General features: G+C 37.9%; 3 protein-coding genes and 1 long non-coding RNA gene across 15 annotated transcripts in view; 3 read left to right on the top strand and 1 right to left on the bottom strand.

The window, feature by feature from the left end:
• The window catches only part of LOC146475177 (uncharacterized), a 275844-nt gene that overhangs the window by 91141 nt on the left and 164086 nt on the right, over window positions 1-20617 (top strand). For 2 of the 8 annotated variants that reach the window (XM_085116132.1, XM_085116123.1), the window contains 2 exons: window positions 6177-6316; window positions 8055-8216. The exons of 2 other annotated variants lie outside the window; for them this stretch is intronic. In XM_085116132.1, the coding sequence (XP_084972258.1) occupies window positions 6220-6316; window positions 8055-8216 (259 nt within the window). In that variant the 5' untranslated portion in view covers window positions 6177-6219. Of the gene's footprint in view, window positions 1-3366; window positions 3451-5954; window positions 6032-6176; window positions 6317-8054; window positions 8217-20617 lie in introns of those variants that run through there. 4 more of the 8 variants (XM_085116130.1, XM_085116129.1, XM_085116133.1 and 1 more) reach the window with 4 other exon arrangements.
• Window positions 1-20617, top strand: part of LOC146475179 (uncharacterized) — a 453604-nt gene that overhangs the window by 339938 nt on the left and 93049 nt on the right. The gene's annotated exons all lie outside the window — the stretch shown is intronic.
• The window catches only part of LOC146475184 (uncharacterized), a 186470-nt gene that overhangs the window by 121091 nt on the left and 44762 nt on the right, over window positions 1-20617 (bottom strand). The window lies entirely within an intron of this gene.
• The window catches only part of LOC146475180 (uncharacterized), a 104212-nt gene continuing 93049 nt past the window's right edge, over window positions 9455-20617 (top strand). Inside the window, exons 1-3 of the mRNA XM_085116157.1 lie at window positions 9455-9531; window positions 9735-9791; window positions 10451-10559. The gene's annotated coding sequence lies outside the window, so the exon portion shown is untranslated. The remainder of the gene's footprint in view (window positions 9532-9734; window positions 9792-10450; window positions 10560-20617) is intronic.

The raw sequence follows: 20617 nt of genomic DNA, 5'->3' as shown, positions 1-20617 counted from the left end.
GTTTAATATAACCCAAACTTCTGCTTAATTAAACAAAGAAGATTCTTGGAAAAACCTGATCGCTGAAACCATCAAGTAGTTGACCTTTGAGCCTGTTTAGGCAAGAGTTGGGTTTTGGTCTGCACGCTATTCAATGTGTGATATGAGAAGATCAGATAACGCTTCGCTTGCATATTACACTTACAAGAAGAAGAAGACTAGTAGGGATCTAGCTAGCTTACTGCAAGTAAGTACATCATGTTTAATGTACAGCATATTATATTTGTATTGTGTGCTACAGCCTACAATACAGCCTACATAACTTAAGACTGCTAACCAAACTTGTATTTTTTTTTCTCTCTCTAATAAATTAACAACTGAATGTTTACGGTATTGAGCCTTATGATTTGACGTAAACTGGTCGCCATTTTGAATTACGGCAAACGTTGGGCGTTTTACAGTTTCTGGAAGGGAACACGATAACAGTTCCCCATATCCTTTGAAATATTTTCAAGCTGAAGGTATATGGCCATTTTGCTGATCAAAATTGAGGCCTCTGATAAATTTGGAGACATGATAACCGGTTTTGGCTTTTCCATAAGTTTCTGACACTGAGTCGCGTCGCAGAGGAATGTATTTCAACCAAAGCCACATTTCTCAAATTCGGTCAGCGATCTCTTTCACCAAGCACCTTCTGGTGTCTGTGTTTCAATTGGAGGCCGAGTCGTGAAAAAGTAGCGTAGATCTATGATGATTGGAAATGCGAAAATTGTATCTATATTGAAATTCGAACACGATCCCACAAGCGTGTATAACGAAACATTATAGCATGTTATGGTATCGCGTGGCGAGGTCGTCGACAGTTAAAATTACAAAACGCAACACACAATTAAAAAAAGTGGCTGGAATCAAAGAGATTTTAATGATCTCGCTGTTCTTGAGTAACAATTTTTATGCAAAGGAAAAGGTAACGTTTTCAAAGGTACAAACAGGATACGAAGAATTCCCGCGTTACTGACGGTGGCGGAATGCTGTTCCTAATCCGAAACGCAGGGGTGTATGCAGGCTTATCAAGGAAAAAGCGACAGCTTGAAAAGCGAGATTTTTGCAAACTGTTTCAATTGTTTACTTATTGTTCCACCACGATTCTAAAATTTCTGGGAATTGCTGTTTCTACTTATAATTACATTTGACATACATCTGTCACTACACGAGAAATGATTGGCTATGTCATATGGGACCATCTCCTGAGGCTGTTATATTCGGTGCCCAAGCGGAAATAACACCGAGTTTTCTGCTGTGAAAACAGCTTGGATTTTGTATTTTCAGAAAGTAGATGTTCTTTGGACATCACAGCATAGCCAGTTACTACCTAACCTCTACCATTCAATTCCGTCTAATAAAAGAAGCCACATTAAGCAAGAACGCTGAAAGTGTCAAGAAAGATCATTTTTATTAAATGATTGCTTGTGGTTCACACTGCATGTCTACATATTTTTTGGGGGGAGGTGGAGGTGAAGCGGCTGAGCAAAATATTTTTTTTTCGGCCTTAATTTGTTCCTGCACCAAATGTGTTATGAGTTGTGCACAAGACAGTCCTTTACTTTATGTCGCGATAGTTGATTGTTTTGCCGTCCTGCAAACCTTTGCCTTCCACATTTCAAAAATCACATTTTTCTCCCTCTCTGATAAAAACGCTCTCACATTCTGGTGGTATCTCAGATTGCTAAGTTTGAAAGCAACAAAAAAAAAAAAAAAAAAAAAAGAAGAAAGGGGCACCATCTCCTGAGGCTTTTATATTCGGTGCCCAAGCGGAAATAACACCGAGTTTTCTGCTGTGAAAACAGCTTGGATTTTGTATTTTCAAAAAGTAGATGTTCTTTGGACATCACAGCATAGCCAGTTACTTCCTAGCCTCTACCATTCAATTCCGTCTAATAAATGAAGCCACATTAAGCAAGAACGCTGAAAGTGTCAAGAAAGATCATTTTTATTAAATGATTGCTTGTGGTTCTCACTATATGTGTAAATTTTTTTGAGGAGGGGCAGGTGAAGCGGCTGAGCAAAATAATTTTTTTTCGGTCTTAAATTGTTCCTGGACCAAATGTGTTATCACATTTTTTTCTCCCTCTCTAACAAACACACTCTCACATTCTGGTGGTATCTCAGATTGTTCAGTTTGAAAGCATCAACAAAAAAAAGGGAAACAAAATATAGTGTTGGTGTAGATTCTAAAAAAATATCTTTGGTGGGCTTGGAATTCCCTGTTGTCCATTAAGCAAGCTTAATTCTTTAATTTTGTCAGCTTGCAGATTCTCTTTTTTACAATGGATCGCCTGACAAGGGGGTTGCGTTCATGCAGGAAATAATTGGAATTTTTTTTCATGAACTGCCATTGTTTATTTTATTGCTTTAAGTACATACGTGTGACTTTTAAAGCGCGCCTTTCTCCACCAAGACCAACGCAAATATTTCGTTACCAATGACCCGATTGCTAAATACAAGAGCACATTAAAACAATGTTAAGTTAAAGCAGATTAACTTCTGCTAAACATGACATAAAGGATTCTTGGAATATCTAAAGCATTCAAGTTGTTGACATCAGGGAACTGCATGGTTGCGTGTTGATCTTGACGCGATCTGTCGGAGGATCTGATAGCGTTCCGCTTCGATATATTATACTTTTCATTTTTCGGAGGCAACTTGCGAGAATCAGGGAGGCGAACCAGTTTGCCTGCCTTTAATAGAAAGTAAGTAAAATAATTGACCCGTATAGTTGTCGACAGTTGGGATTACAAAACGCTGCATAAAGTTAAAAGAAATGGCTGCAGACAAGAGCTTTTGATGACCTGTCTGCGCTTTATGCAAAGGACAAGATGCCTCTTATGGCATTTTTTGCGGGATGCTTAATGTGGTCTCATTTATTCCCATTGCATGCTTCGCAGATTTTTAAAGCTATCCTCCCTTCACAATTGAAATAATTGAATAGTTTTACTCAGAAAGACTGTGTGATATTTTTATCGGTTGTGTTACTGGAAATCATACCGGAAATTACCTTCTCATAACTTCATGACACCGCTTGGCGCTGAGCAGCACTGACAGATATACAGATAAGGTGATCTGACTCATGCTTACTATTTAAAAATAATCAATGTAGAAACAGTTACTGTCTCCAAATTAAAGGTGGAAACGTAAGGATTAATGCGTCTGTATAAAGTGCGAGGTATTCTTCTTTACAAATGCTTTTCTCTGCAGTATACTAGTTAGGTATAGTAATTAGGGATGATTGGGTTTGCTACCTCGTGGTCCTCGTGATATACGCGCTGATAATGGATTTTGATTGGGCCGATTTTGTTGAAGACAATCAGAACAATAAATTTCTTCTAGGAGAGAGCAGAGTTTAATGAATAAACAAGATGCTTACACTGCAATTACGAGATATTGAGCTTCATGGGTGTCTCCGATTTTAAGGTATTTATGTTTAAATACAGTTAAAATAAAACGCAGATGAATTAAAAAGTTCCTACTTTGCATAAATCGAGATATTTTTAAAATATCCCGATAGATTTTTCGTTAAATTACAAGCGGTAAGAGTAAGAATTCTTTTCGATATTAACGCACGTTTTAGGCTCAAGAACCAAAACGGTGTTAAATAAGAAGGCTGAATCTTGGTCAAGTTTCAGTCATTATTCACTTTCTCTGAACAAGAGTATTATTTTGATTGTCCCGGTCTATTCCACTGCTATTCACGTGCTGTGAATATTTATGATTACGTGAAGTCGTGCAAAAGGTAAGATTTACATACATGTAAATATAAGCTCCAGCTTCTCAAGTCTTCCATTGTAAATTTTACCTTTTGCGCGACTTCACTGTCATAAATTTCTTTGGCTTTGTTGTAGCAGGACAAAGAGCCGTAGTGACTCTTCTTGTCATTATTAATCTATTTGTCTGAATATATATTACCCATGCTTATTATATATTTTTTCCTTGTACTATTGTTAGAATTGTTGGTACCGTAACGATAAATTTGCACAGAGTTAAACAATATATATATGTTATTGAACTAGCGTGAGGTCCGTATTGGGAAAATATTGGTTGAGTTCCTTTTTTTGCAAGTTTATGGACCGAGCCGAAGGCGAGGTCCATAAACTTGCAAAAAAAGGACGAGACCAATATTTTCCCAATACGGACCGAACAAGCTAGTTCAATAAGGTTTTTATTATATAGGCTTTCCTGCTTGTTGCTTTCTAGTCCGCGTGAAACTTGTTTATGATCAAGTTCTGCGAGAAAAAGTGCAAGAAAGCCTTGTCAATGCTGACGCGTACTCACAAACAAAAACCACGTGGAATAATTCTGATTGTCTCGCGCACGAAAAGGCGACTTTTTATTGGTCAAAGTTTGACACGAAAGTTTGACATGTCTCGTCAATCGAAGTGAAAAAGTTCGAAAAATGAAAATTTAGCTCATTTGAGATTCCGAAGAAAATGCATTTCTTAAACGTGTTGAATGTTTAAAAGTGTCAACTCTTGAGAAAGACTTACTATGGAATGAATGAAAATAGATGAAATTGAAGCTTTTGTAGTCAAAATTGCATTTCAATCGTCTTCATCGTCACTTAAAATGGCTCGGCGCTTGCGAGGCGGTGGCTGATCATGATTCCTAATCTGGATGTTAAACGAGCAGTTTTGGAAATTTGCTCCTTGAAAAATAGCCGATCCGGCTTCTTTTGTGGTCGTCATACTGGTTCTTTCCACTGTAGTTGTTGCCTGTGTATTGCCAACTGCTTGGAGCTCGCTTGTGGTTGTTGATGAGCGACTGAGGGCTAACGACATTCTTCGTTGATGCTGAATGGAAGCCGATTTGTAGGAATCCAAGCTTTTCAGATTTCGATGTCAACTCAGTTGGGCCACGTAATTTTCAGGAACATCTGAATCCAGCAATCGTGAAATGCAGGTCTTTCGCACCGAGTGATTGGTAACGCGTCCTGGCAAACCAGCATTTTGGGCAGCTTTGGTGAGTAGCTTCCCGATTTCATTCTTGCCAAGCGGACTTTTCTTGTACCATGCCTGCGTCCGGGTCAGTTTCAAGGCTGACGTTGCCCCACTGAAGCCTTCTACTTTCATCTTTTGCTCTAAAGCCAAAATGTAAAGCCAGGAGCCACCAAACTGTGGGCTGTAGAGCAACCGGGTTGTGCTCGCCAAATTCTCCTTCGGCAAAGAGCTTGTCTTCTTCAACAGCGGTGACTTCTCGGCTTGCTTGTGGACGATTGCCTTTCCCTCTCTCCACGACAAGCTGTTTTCTTTTTGTACTGAGGACTTCTCGGGATAGCTTGAATTCGTCACCTTGAATGAGATTGGCTTGTGACCCGTGGGTATTAAGATAACGCTGGATGCTTCGTTGCAGGCAAGTCAGAGTTCCAGGTTCGTATTCGTCGCCATTTGTCTTTCTTACATCTTTAAAAAAAGCGCAGAGCAGCAGATTAAGTTCCACCCAGGGTATTGCCTCAGTATTCCTGAGCTCGTTCTGTTGGTGGCAAAATTTTCCCCATATTTTAAGGTCAGATTTGGTTTCCTCTGTAGTGCTTCTGGCCTGCCGTTGCTCAATGAAGTCGCGGTACTCTGAGGCCTTGTCAACGGAATCTTCTTTGGTTTTTTCGTCGAGTTTGTTGTTTTCAGAGCTTGTTTTCGTTCCTTCGTCAGTGCTCTTGGAGTAAAACTCCGACATCACGATTTAAACCGACAGTTCCTACTATATTAAGTTAATTGGAAACAGTTTTTACTTTGCGTTGTCAAAACTGAAACAGTAACCACGAAACACTTGACGCTAGCGGTCCATCTTAGCGGTCCGTATAGGAAAATTCGGACCGCTCAGGGAGCCAATTAAAATGCTCCTTTTCATCGCGGACCAGTTCAGCTATATAATAATTGTATTTATTTTCAGTCCAGATTCATTTTGGTAAACAGTATTTGGGTCCCACAGTAAGCATATTTTGCAGAGAGAGTGTGGTCTCCCTCCCGAATGATTTAAGGATTAAAAGAACAAGGACGACTGAGTAAGGAAGACAAATTTTGAATTCTAATAATGAGAGTGAGCTACCCCCTAAACTGAACTGTGATGAAAGTTCTTTGAATGAAATAATCCTTTGTCATATTAAAAGTAATAATCACATAATGACTTACAGTTGTTTTTTATCTTAGGGAGAACTTAGACTGAGTTACGTTTGTCATTTTCCCATCATTCATGGCGGGGAGTGCAGAGGAAGCCAAAAATGAGAGTGACGTCACACCACCTCATCCTGAAGAAGGAAAACTTGGTTTTCCCAATGACACTTTAAGAGGTAAGAAAACAAAACGTTTGCCATGTTACTAGAAAGTGAAAAGATTTTTTTAGCCATTGTTGACCCGAGGAAAAATTTTTTTTTATATAGATCTAAAAATGCAAAATTATTAATCGAGCTAATGAGCCAAGTTCAAAATAGAGTAACTCACAACAGCAGTAAAACGTGCAAAGCAGAGTAGAATATGAACAATAAACGTGCCTTGTGTTGGTTTTTTATCTTCAGGTCTAGTTAATTCATTTTTTCCAAAAATTTTCAGTTATGTAACATTGTGAACGTTTTGTCCTGAATTTCCGTTATAGCGTGTCAGTTTGTCAGCGTAATTTAGTCACTGCAGTGTGAATCGTTCTACAAGCGTAGAATTAATTGTACGCTTTTGAACAAGAGAATAAAAAGTAATTAAAGCTTGAATTAAAGCCCACCGATTGACTAAACTCTTCGTATTCTGTATGTTTTATTTCTTATACCAGGGATAGGAGGGCGACCAAATCACGCGAGCGCACGCTAAAAACTCCCGATGCCGCGAAAATACACGAAAGCAGATGCGCCTTGCGCGTCTCCTCGCAAGAGGCGACTTTTTCGATTATTGATTATCCCTGAGAGAATTGAGGAGTTACCTGCTCTAATTAAAAGGAGGAATTGGGTTTATTACGGAGGGTTTTGATGTTACACCGTATATGAAATCAGTCCGTGATATAATGTCTCACTGGCCTTACTGACCTTAAAGACGATGATGTGTATTTTGCTGCTTTGTCCTAGTTGAGGGATTGTTGTTCACATGTTAAGCCTCATTAGCAAACATAAGCATAAACGACAAGACTAGCCACAGATAAATGGCCTATTTAATCCAGAAGAACTTGGCAAACTTAGTGTTGGCGTGTTATTAGTTTTTGGAAACAAACGTTAAAAGTATCAAAATTTTACAAAGAATGTATGGCTGGGTGGCAGCCCTTGCCTCGTAGCGATACATTCTTTGCTTTTTCAATAACTAAAATCTCTCAGAACAATCAACATGTAACACCAATATTTACACTTATTACCAAGAGTGGCGTGCTATTTTTTAACTTATGTAGGTGTCTATTTGTACCGGTATCCTGTTGTTTGATAACCTGTTATATACACTCGATTGCAAAAACGTTGACACCTAAAAAGCATAAACCGTGAACAATGAGACCCAACAGATTTGTGGGTAGTGTTCAAACAATAACCTCATTTCCGTAATCAATAATTTACCATTCTCATTCTTTGCAATAAAATACAACGCTGACTTAATTCTTCCGAATAATTTTCTACTAAATATTGCTTAAGTTCATTGACTGATTTAAACTTAGGCAAATCGCGAATTGCATATCACTCAAATTGGCCCTTGTTGGCCAACTTGGACACTTTAAGGAAAGATTGGACAGTTTCCATCATTCACCACGTGCAACTAATTTTGGTTATCAGCCGTCGCACGAGAATAGAATATTATGCAAATAAATTTAGTACACTTATACCCATAAAGCCATTGGGTCTCATCGTTCATGGTTAATGCTTTTTAGGTGTCAACGTTTTTGCAATCGAGTGTATGTTACTGAGGCAAAATGTAAACTATGACGTTAGCAAAGTTTCTCTTTTACAAACCAAGTTATCATCATCAACTGGATCGTTTTGTTTTAATTAGCGATAGTGGAAATTTACAAAGTTTCTTCTTTACAAACCAAGCCGGATCATCACTGGATTGTTTTGTTTTAATCAGCGATAGTGGAGATTTACAAGGAATATGGTAATGACAGCTACCGTAAACGAGACTTTTACAATGCTGTGAACTTCTACAGTGAAGGAATAAACGTGAAATGCAAAGATGACGAACTGAATGCTAAACTGTACAGCAACAGAGCAACAGCAAATTTCTATCAGGGTAAGTGGTCTTCGTCGAAATTTCTCCTGTTAAAAATCCTACTTGAATACAAAAACAAAAACCGCTATCTTGTTCATTTTTAATTTTTCCCATTATCACAGTACTAGTTCCAAGTCCCAGCTCGGTGGAACGCCTTGAGTTAATCGTCACTTCTGTTGTTGGTTTTGAAGCTACAGTTATTCCAGGGCACCAAAAAGAAGAAAGAAACGGTCGCTTACGTTGTTTCAACCACACTCGTTTATGAAACTTCTATTTCTTGTTTTAAGGAAAATACCAAGAGACAATAGATGATGCAAAAGCTGCCATTGACTTGCAACCAACTTACGTTAAAGCCATCGAAAGAGGTGAGACGTATTATCTGGTCAGATAAATGCAGCTGACCAGTCCTTTGCGTATAGATCTTTACAGCTCAAAGGACTTAAGTTTACACAGGTTCGGATTCCAGTCAGTGCTGTTTACTGCACTGAGTTAAGTTGGACTTTTCATGTTGTAAGGATGGGGAATATCTTCAACTCTCTTCACCTAAGCGGGACAGGGGAGCAACAAGAAAACTCTCCAAAGAAACACTAAAGAAATCCCTTTCATGCACTCTACAACATTTATAACTGCAAGTTTGAAGCCCTGGCTGCAGATCATAATACTAAGAGGCAGCAGATCAGGCATTGAACCCTATCCGTTGAGAACAGGAGAAGAGCCAGTGTCAAGGAAAAGGGGCAAGGATCAAAAACCCAACTTCAACACTCACTTGATCCACCAGACGATGGAATGCAGTCGTTGATCGGGAAAGCCCCTGAGTCACGGAAAGGTCCAGTCAGTGATAGTGCTTTTTGAATCTTCAGTTGAAAAACCAAACCAACGCAAAGCTTTTTAATAAAAGCACAATTAACTGCCGCAATGTTTCAAAAGTAGTGGATCCCAGTCTCTAATCCCCCAAATAACATAGATAAAATTTGTCGGTAGCTTTTAAGGAAGCCTTCCAATGCAACGATCCTCCTAAAATAATTGCGACTTGAGACGTACTTTAACGTTTCTTTCTGCACGAAAAGAGCGGTTCTCGCAATGGGTGAAACAAAAGTAGGAAAAGGCGTCTGCTCTCGATCCCAGGCTATGAGCCTCCCAGTAATGCGCCGATCAATTCGAAACCTACTTTGATTACGTGACCAATTAGATTGCGGGACAAACTAAATATAACATGTACAGTTAACGCTTGGAAGTTTAATTTTTGTAAAAACTTTAATATTTTGTAGGGGCAAGTGCTTGTGAAAAGCTGGGTCGACGTGAAGAAGCCATCAAATGGTGTGACAGGGGATTGGCAGTATCCTTTAATTCCTCGCAGTAAATAGCACCGAAAGTGCAACTGAAGATATTCTAGGCAACTAAAGATACTCTAGGCAAATCAGTCAACGATAATTGTACCTCAAAAATGAATTCAAGATCTTTTCGTATTACAATCATGGTTTGGTCGCCGTGTTTTATTTGGTTTGTTGAGCGATTTATCTTAACTTTGCGGTAAAACAGATCAACAAGCAAAACAAAGCTCTACTGGATTTGAAGAAGTCTATCAATAAACCACAGGTATTTAAATTAGAATAGTTTGAGTAAAGAGAAATTAATTATTAGGTTTTGACTATCAGAAAAGGATTACAAAAAGTCAATTTTATTTTCATGCCAGTTTTCAGACCAGGGTCTTTAAATATCCATACCTGTTTTCATATGTGAATCATTTAGAATGATGTTTTGGCGAAAGCTGTCAGCTCCGGTTTTCGTCTCTCCATAAAATCCAAATTTCAAAATTACAATTCGATCTAAAAACAGAGTAATTTCGTGACTTAATTTCCCACGGTCAGGAGAAAGGGACAGATTTCCAAACCTGCAGTGAGATCTGGGTAAGAGAGTAGAAACAGAGAGAAGGGCCACTGAAATAATCAATATTTCTATTCATTCATTCGTTCGCTCGTTCGTTCGTTCGTTCATTCAATTCATTCTTTCATTCCTTCCTTCCTTCCTTCCTTCCTTCCTTCCTTCCTTCCTTCCTTCCTTCCTTCCTTTCTTCCTTCCTTCCTTCATTTATTCATTCCTTTGTTCCTTCTTTCCTTCGATTTTATTTTAAACGCATTATTTTAAACGCCTTTGTCGTTCCCATAAACTTAGAGCCAAAGGATTAACCCATACCCTTCCCATTCTATGATCCAGTATTAGCCCAAGGCCACTCTTTATTCCCTTCAACTATACAGGAAAAGATCGTCAGTAGTCTCCCTGGGGATGTAAAGGGATTCTCTGGAGTTGCTGGGTTCCTCGGTACAGGAGGAACAGGAGTGTTCCCTGCTGAATCAGTCACTGGAAGTAGGTGACAACTATATCTATATTTTATCTGTGTTTTCGTTACTTTCCTTTTGTTAATACTATGTTTACATTAGCCCAAGTGTTGTATCAAACACGTTACATTCGTTTGGCCATCTCGCTTAACACTGTGCAACATCGTCCTACAATGTTGGTTGATGTTACAATCTATGATTGATCAATTATTAGCATTTAACGACTGAGTGATTTTCTAAATAGGTATCGTAAACACATTCTAAAACAAAATGCGATATTCTAAAACGTCAAAAATTTGCAAATAATTGAGTATTTTACCAAAACTAATCCCTGCCTGTAAAATTGGAGGCAAATAGGCATAATTTTTCCATAGTTAAAAGCACGTGTAAAATTGTCATTAATTTTGAACTCGGCCTGTATTGAATACGAAGAGCTCCAGAGATAAAAGTGAAAAAATATTTATTTTTGCCATACGTTTGACAGGCTGACAAAAGAAGACTTGTTTTTGACAAGTTATAGTCTTGTGTTGCTAATGGATTTTCTGTCGAAATACAACATATTTTTTGGAACGGTCGGTGAAAATTTTCATCGACATTTATCCCTATTTAAAAAGTGGTTTGAAAATTTTTGTACGCATTTTCCAAAAAAACTCCGCCCGTCGATGGGAATCTACACCGACATGTTATTGCCAGAGTTGGGGCATGGCAAGTTTCTCGATTTTAGCAGATAGCTAAATTTGTGCCCCAGGAATTAAGATTCTAACTGACCCTTGCTTTCAGATATGACGGTGCTGTATTTACTCAGAAACCAAGGGTCCGAAATTCGGAATCTTACTTTTCAATCCGCTAAAAACATACAAAATGCAATGTGACATTTATACAGAAACCAAGCTTCCACCGTGTAATAAACATTACGTTCGTCACAGAACGCTCGTTGACTAAGTGTTCATCGGAGTTCACGTCTAAGGCCACGATTTTCATAAATTGCGAAAAAAAAAATAAGAATAATATTAATCTAAAAATATGTTTTCTAACCCCAGATGGGTTTCTGTCCCTGGCCTTGCACATCTTCTTTAAATGAGCATTTTTTAAATTATACTTGATACTAGGAGATAGATGTTGTCACATCACTTCGCCGGTAACGAGGTCAGCCACTTGTGAATACGAATACTTCTCTGAACGAACAGCTATGGTAATCCTGAAAACGAAATATCAAAACACCAATTCAGAAATGAAAAATGGTAAATCAGCTAAACCGCTAAATCTTCTGCGCGATGAAAAACAGCGTGACTCTTTATGAAGTCACTTTTATGGCTTACAGATGACAAGGCATTTACAACTGCTTCTTGAAATGCTTGGCCATGCAAAGGCCACGGACGATAAATACGGTATGTCTACTTCCTACACACTGAATTCATGACGAGGGGTCATCGAAAGGGTTTGTCTCGCCTTAGAAAGGATGGCATAGAAATATCACAAACATCTCAGAAACAGGAAATTATAAACCTAACACTGCTCCAGTAAATACTCAGTAAACGCTCGGAACACAGATACACAAAAATTAACGTGGGAGATTTCCTTTATCGCAGGTTTGAGTACATCAAGTGCGATTTACATAGCTAGCCTTACAATTTTAAAAGGGAACTTTATAATTACCTTGAGTACGGCGTAAAAGGCCAGCGTAAAAATATCAGCCATAAATGCCGTTCGTAATTGTTGGGTGTCTCTAGTCTCATCGAGGCCATACTTTTAGCTCAGCAGCGTTTAATTTCCATCAAACGACGTGACATTTTCCTGCATTTTTTCGAATGGAGTCAACACCAAAACGGAGCCGAATGAACCACTAAAACCAGTTTGCCAACGACGAAAAGATAATTTTGAACCACGCGATCCCAACCTGTCAATAGTCCGGTTGTGCGTCATGGCACGTGATCGATGTCAAGTGATCGATGTCGAGCCACGTAACTTGCACAAAAACTCTTCAAATTGTCTCAAAAAAGATATTTGGGCCCACCAGTTATTTAACTTTACTAGGTCTAGTGCTTTTTTGAGGCCTTGCGCAGTGCACCTCGTTGAGGTTAGAGGTGTCTTTGAGAGCTCCATCAATTGGCGTTATGCTCTTGTAAATTTCTAAGTTAAGAAAACCGTCATGGATTAACAAACTATGGGGAAAGAAAATGACAAAGACGCCTCCGCGAAAGACCGGCGAAAGCGGATGCGAGAAAGCGGTTCACGAACCGAAGAGGAAGAACACCACGTGGGGCTCGGGGAAGCTGTGATGCGTCGGCCCGTTTCGACGAAATAAACGCTAAACTAGATAAAGTTCTTACGGCGTGTGGGCTAACAAAAGAGCGTATTTCCACATTGATAAATTAATCATTAACGGGCAAATATACAAAGGGAAAGAAACTAACAATCTCCCTTTCTATGGCAATATTATGAAAGACTCGGAATAAAAAGGAACTATAGAGAGAGACCAGAAATGCACCGAATATTGCTACTTTTAAGCGAAACATGTTTGCCAGATTTTTTAATTAACCCCATCGGTAAGAATTTTTGTAGTTTTAGCTTCTTTGCTTTTATCATTTTTTATCAATTTGAAGTTTTTAACCCCATCGATGATATCTTTGTAGTTTCAGCTTCTAGTTTGAATTGCTGTTTTTATCAGTTTGTAATTTTGTCTTATATATTGTATTTTTTAACCTTTTGTATATTTAATCTTTATAGGACTTTTCTGAAAACCACGTTAAGTGACCGGAAGCTTCCTAATAAAAGATTATTATTACTAAATCCATTGGTGGTTTTCAAAGGATAGGCACGGAAACAATAAGTTACTTGTTTAGTTCACATCTGTGTTTAAGTTATCTGTTTCGTATATTTGTTTCTTATTTGCAAAGGAAAATGAACTTTATCTAGGAATATACATACGGATCCTACTGCATTCTCTCATTATGGAAAAATTCTTTGAAGGCAAACTTTAATTTAATTTCTTTAAACGTTAGGGGCATAAATAACTTTCAGAAAAGGAGAGCGATGTTCACATGGTGTCGTAAAAGAAAAGCAGACATCATCTTTCTGCAAGAAACGCACTCAAAAATTGAATCAGAAAAACAATGGAAGAATGAATGGGCTGGTGAAATGGTGTGCTCCCACGGAAGCCCAAAATTCTGTCGGGTTGTGGTGTTGATTAGGAACTGTTTTAGTTGTTCAGTCCAAAAATCCATCATAGATCCCATGGGGCGTTTCATTATTTTAAAAGTGGACATTGAAGACAAAGTATACTTGTTAGTTAACATTTACGCGCCAAACAAAGACAAAAATATTGTAAAATTTTTCAATTGCTTGCACAAAACTTTACAAATAGAAGACTTGGATTGTAATAAAAACATTATAATCTGGGGGGATTTCAATTGTCCTTTCAATCCCAAACTGGACAAAAAAGGAGGTGTAATGATACTAAGGAAAGTGGTGATAGATAGTATTGAATGCTTACAAAACGAATTAGATCTAAAAGATATATGGAGAATTAAACATCCTCAAATGTCTAGTTATACTTGGATCCAAAAATCGCCTCAAGTATTTTGCCGTTTACACTACTGGCTTGTGTCTAACAATCTCCAGGACTTTGTCAAATCAACTGATATTATCCCCGCAATCAAAACAGATCATGCGGCAATTGATCTTGTTTTAACTAAACCAGACGAAGATGCAAAAGGTCCTGGCTTTTGGAAAATGAACGTCTCTCTGCTAGAGGATGAAGATTATCTTAACGATGTGAAATTAAGGATCCATCAATGGAAGACAACAGGTATGAATGAGCTGTCAGATGAACGCTGGGTCTGGGACTGGCTAAAGTATAATATACGAAACCATGCAATCGCTTATTCCAAAAGAAAAGCCAAAGAGAAAAATGAAAAAAAAAAACGGACTTTACAAAATGAATATGACGCTGCAGCAAAGTTATATGAAAACAACCCTTGTGCTTTGAACCAAAACCGTTTAAACGAAGCAAAAGAATCACTCGAGCTGTTTTATGAAGAAAAAACCAAGGGTATAATCATTCGCGCAAGGGCTCGGTGGCATGAACACGGGGAGCGAAGCACAAACTATATTTTAAATTTAGAAAAGCGGAATCACGTCAAAAAGCTTACAAGAAAGCTGGTTATAAGTGGCGTAATAACAACACACCCGTTCAATATACTCCATGAACAAAAACGTTTTTACAATGATCTCTACAAATCAAAACTTTCGGATACAAACCATGAAGCTGTTAAAACATTTCTAAGTAATCTTAATGTTCCTACATTATCGGAGGAGCAAAAACAATTTTGCGAAGTCAGGAGGCCCTTTAATTTTCAGCTAATAACATCACTTTTTTACAGAGAATTGTTACAGTGGTGGTCACGATTCCGCAATGATTTTGCAGACAAGAAAGACATGTTTTCCGTGATCTGGAATAATAAGGATGTAAAAATAAATGGCAAACCAGTTTTTTATAAGACATTTTTCGATTTCAGAATGATATTCTGTCAGTGATCTTTCATTTAACCTTAGCAACATCGAATCCTACAACGTAATAAATAAGAAACTAAAAAAAGTTAATGTTCTTACGTGGATTGGACTTAGACATGCAATACCTCTCGGTTTAAAGAAGATTTGTGGCCCCACTAAAGGTGTTCCTTCCTTCAAGCATAATGGCAATATTTTTGACATCACGAAAAACAAATCAAAAGATTATTATTATTGCTTGATTATTGGCAATGAAGCCCAACTTCCAAACAATGCACATAAACTGAAAAACGAATTTAAATTATCCGAAGATGACTTGGAACTTGCTTACACTCTCCCCCATGCAATGGCCCTTGAACCTTATGCTAAGGCCTTCCAGTACAAGGTCTTAAATTCGATACTTTATTCAAACACAAAATTATATAAAATTGGCTATACTGAGCAAGATAAATGCACTTTTTGCAATACAGAACCTGAAAATTTACACCATTTTTTCTTCCATTGCCCGCACTCGAATTTATTCTAGAAAGATTGCGAGCAATACGCCTTTTCAATCACAGAACAAAACAAAGTCCTTAATTTACAGGATATCATAATTGGTAGCATAGATTCATCGTCATGTCCCTTACTAAATTATTTAATATTAATTGGTAAACTTTATCTATGGGACTGCAGAAGGAAACGTTTACTTCCGTGTATTGAAGGTTTCAAATCTAAGCTTAAGATCAAATACCAAACAGAAACATACATTTATACTACGAACAGTAACCTATCTACATTTTATAAGAAATGGACGAAGAATTTTCCTTTTTAAGTTAAGTTTTGTGTTGTGTCTAAAATCAATTGTTTAAGGTGTTAGAACGTACTTAATTGTAAACTTAGACGCTTACATTTATACAGTAGAACCCCGGTAACTCGAACTCTGAAAGGAAACGAAAAACTGTTCGAGTTAGCGGTGTTTCGAGTTATCGGGGTCGATTAAAATATTCAATTTTCCAGGTTAATAATTAAGAGCGGCTTTCCACAAATATCGACCGAAATCAACTTTTGGTGGCACAAGTTAAAAAATCGATTTAGCTCATATTTTGCTCATAGGTAGGCCTTAGTAAGAAACAAAACGGGCTGTAGTCAGTTTTTCCAAATACGGCTTCCTTACGCGTAAACAAGCGAAAAACGATTTTCAGTTCAGTTGAGTCCAAAATTCGCTTCCGGTCGGGCGGAATTTTCCTTAACTTTGGCCGGCCGCGTATCAATCCACAGCCAGTCACGGATCATGAAATAACATCTGTTGCTTTTCTAGGTCTTCATCTTCTGTTCTACAGAAAAACATTCAAAACTTAGGTTACTTTTATGCTCGAAATAGATCTAGAACAACATGCTATAAATGCAAATTTTTAACAACCAAATTTTCGAGCTGAAATACTGGCAATTTTACCCATGGGCGATAACTTAGATTATCATAAAGTGACTTTCTATGGCTTCACTGTGTACTTATCAATCATAACATCAAAATAAAACTTTGGGTAAATTATTTTAAGTAACCCGCAGGGCCTCGAATTTATCACCTACCCTGTCGAAAATCTGGTATTCGCATTGTAAACAATGGCGTGACATAGCCGGTGACCGCGAACCACGAAAGCCAAAAGAGAATAAAAAACGTGCGTCAATTTGAGACACAAAGGTACGGAAACTAAGCTGATACCTTAATGAAAAATCAAACATAAGTTTTGGCAATCTTCTTCATCTATTCCCGCTCGATACAAGCATATAAGTGTGTCGACGACGAGGTTTTCAGTATTTCATGATCATTTCATGCACGTTTTAACAAGAATTAGCCTCGAACTCTTCATTAACCCGCGATGGAGTTATTTCTGTACTCTTACCTTCTGAGTAACAAAACAATCCAGTTTACGAATTAACAAACATTTCATTTTTTTTTAATAAACAACTCGCAAGCAACACTGTTGCGTGACAACCATGAACCGGGAGTGTCACCATAAAGATTTATATGTTTACGCAATGTCTCAATGTATGTTTCAATGGGGATACAGACGATTTTAAGGGACTAGTTTTCGTAACTAATGTCCGTTTACTTCCATACTTTCGTACGCAGAATAAATACTCTGAAACGGGCACATTATATTCGAAGACCAACAAAGCATAACATCACCATTTAAATGCCGTCAAATTTGGTCACTAGTACGTTTATTAATTAAGTCCCACACCTGATAGAGAGCAAGGACTTCTTTCTGGAGAGAAACGAAAAAGAACTAAAACAGAACATTCTGTGTGTCAACAATATTCTCACGAAGTAGCAATAAGGACATGTTACGGCTCCTACATTTGGTATTTCTGTGTCTACCTTCTCTCCTATTTATCCAGGAATACCGTAAACTGCCGCGGATTATCAGCCCTGGGGCCCGTTTCTCGTAAGTCCCGGTAACTTACCGGGCCCGATAAGTGTCTTTGGTGATAAATGTTTCTCAACAGCTAAGTCCAAATCGTCATTGTCTTGATGTTTTCTGGCGTTGAAAGCATGGCCCTCGTTCCCTACATCTTGAAAACCATAACATGACTTGTGCTGGTCAATATTCTTTGTACAGGTGGCACACTCAGGACAGCGGAGGTACAATCTCGCTGGACCTTGTTCTGTCTCTGCGAGTAAACGAACATGGCCCACCAACTATCGACTTAAACGAACAGCAAACTTCCATGCTCGCCGTTTTGTGTACAGTTCCTGACTGTTTCTCTGGTGTAATAATAATTCAATTTATTCATAGGTCCAAAACTGCGACGTTCAAAAATCTAATTAGTTAATTACGTTCATCTTCACACAATATTTCAGGATCAAAAAGCGCAGCAAAATAACACCATTAATAACACGAGTATTGACCACTATCTTGGTTTCATTAAATTTGTTACGGTTTTTATTGTTATTACTTTTTCCCTTAGAAAAGTTCAGAATTCTGTCTTGTTTTTTTGTTGTTGTTGTTGTCGTTGTGTGTGCGTGTGCTTTCTTTTGCAAATCTATAATTCATTAATCACGAGCTCTCATTTTTAGATGTATGAAGATTGGAAAACTCTAGAGACAATGTTTTTAAAAAAGGGGATGGACCCTTTATGCTATTTCTCTTCCCTTTCTTTATTTACAGAGATCTCAAAAACTCGCTCATGATCAACGGACGAGTAAAACAAAAAGTACCTCTCACGTATATTTCACGCAAACGATGCAGTTTAACATAACAGTCGAACTTTTTAATCAGATTAATGTGGTTCAAATCTGCTGCATTTAACCTATTTCTAGTTTAATTTATCCATGGAAGTGATAAAGAAAGAGGAAAAGAAATTTCAGTTCAATTATTTGTTTTAACACAATAATATTCAGCCACAAATAACGAATAGGCCTTATCACGGTTTTCGACGCCATTTTGACGGGTAGGCAAACAGGCTTGAAATAACAGTGTTTGTATGGAAATCCAATGTCAAATAATTTTCTTAAAACATTGCTTCTGAAAAATTCATGAATTAGAAACTTTTGGCACTAGGAAAAGGATTTTAAGGAAAAAATTGGAGGGATGTAGCTGTGACAGAAAGCGTCCAGTCGTGTTTTGAACTTTCCATACATTTCCCTGTATTTTTTCCCGCGAACTATTTTTAGTAGCTGTTTACGGCTGGTTCGCTATACAAACAAATGTATGGAAAGTTCAAAACACGACTGGACGCTTTCTGTCACAGCTACATCCCTCCAATTTTGTTCTTAAAATCCTTTTCCTAGTGCCAAAAGTTTCCAATTCATGAATTTTTCAGAAGCGATGTTTTATGAAAATTATTTGACATCGGATTTCCATACAAACACTGTTATTTCAAGCCTGTTTGCCTACCCGTCAAAATGGCGTCGAAAACCGTGATAAGGCCTATTGGACTCCGCATCGGAGCGAACGGATACTCTGGAATTTCCATCTATTAAAAGCAGCCGCAATATATATTGGTCAGTAACCCTACCCAACTTTCGATCCAAAGATTTTTCTACTGCGAATGAAAAATGCTTCCTTTTAAAAATGTCGCTTCATTTTTTCTAATAAGAAAAACTATTTGTACCCGTGACAGTCTGTCACGCCATCTTTTTTGCGCTTCTATCGCCAAATCTAAAGAAAATGCTGATAAATCTGAAGCCTAGCGGGTCATTTATTTTCATTTACCCAGAGCTTTGTTTTTATATTATGATAAATAGGTATACAGTGAAGTCATAGAAAGTCATTATAGGGAAATCTAAGTTATCGCCCATGGGTAAAATTGGCAATGTTTTGGTGCTAAAATGTGGTTGCTGAAAATTTGCATTTATAGCATGTTCTTCTAAACCTATTTCGGACTTAAAAGTAACTTAGGTTTTAAATGTTTTCCCGTGAAACAGAAGAGGAAGACCTACTAAAGCAATAAATGTCATTTGAAGTTTAGTAACAGTCTGCGGATTGATACGCGAGCCGTCGAAAGTTAAGGAAAATTCCATCCCGCCGAAAGCGGACTTTTGAGCTCAACTGAGACAAAATCGTTTTTACTCGAAAGGAAGCGGTATTTTGAAAACTAACTACAGCTCAGTTTGTTTCTCACTAGGGACTACCTATGAGCAAAATATGAACGAAATCGATTTTTTGACTTGTGCCACCACTTGGTCGATATTTGTGGAAAGCCGCTCTTAATAGTTTATTGATTTTCAGCACTTCGGTATACAATACAGTGCAAATTAAACTTATTTGGCAAGAAACTAATACATTTTGTATCTGTTCGTTGCACTAATTAAAATCAAATTGATCCAGTCTTTGTTCTAGTGTTAGAATTCGATCACACGATAAGAAAAGCTATTAATGGGATATCTCAATGGGCATCCGTGGCGAGTTATAAGAACCAGAAATTCGAGTTATTGGGGTAAATGTGATGAAGGGAAACGAAATTTCAGTTCGAGTTGGCGGGGTTTTCGAGTTATTCACTGAGGAACGGCTTAGAAGCGAACTAAATCTGAAATTAAAATAAAGAAGAGCACTTACATACCTTTTCATCGGCCATCGTGAGATCTTACATGCTTTTGAACGCAAATTGATCTGCGGTTAGCGGCTTTCCACAAACTTTCCCCTGTGGGGACACCCTGAGTTAATTTTTAGCGCATGAAATGGAAACGCTCAGCGATAGCAAATGAATTTTAGCGACGGCGAATCGAAGGTGGAATTTTGCAACAGCAAAGTCAACGTAGCAAATGTGTATTAGCGACAGCGAATGGAATTTAGCAATAGCAAATGAGTTTTGGCGACAGCGAATGAATATTAGCGACAGCGAATAAGTATTAGCGACAGCGAATGTAATTTAGCGAAAGCGAATGAAATTTAACGATAGCAAATAAGTTTTGGCGATAGCGAATGAGTATTAGCGACAGCGAATGTACAATTTAGCGACAGCGAACGTAATTTAGCGACAGCGAATGTAATTTAGCGACAGCGAAAACAACTTAGCGAATATTGAAACATTTGGACGACCATACAATACGAGTATTGAAAGAGGGCTTTCCACCCGGCCCTAACTTCGCGA

The sequence above is a fragment of the Pavona decussata genome, unplaced genomic scaffold (assembly GCF_977016875.1).
Source record: "Pavona decussata unplaced genomic scaffold, jaPavDecu1.1 SCAFFOLD_85, whole genome shotgun sequence".
Taxonomy (NCBI): domain Eukaryota; kingdom Metazoa; phylum Cnidaria; class Anthozoa; order Scleractinia; family Agariciidae; genus Pavona; species Pavona decussata.
Note: the sequence above shows the minus strand (reverse complement) of the source record. Positions and strands in the feature narration are given on the sequence as shown.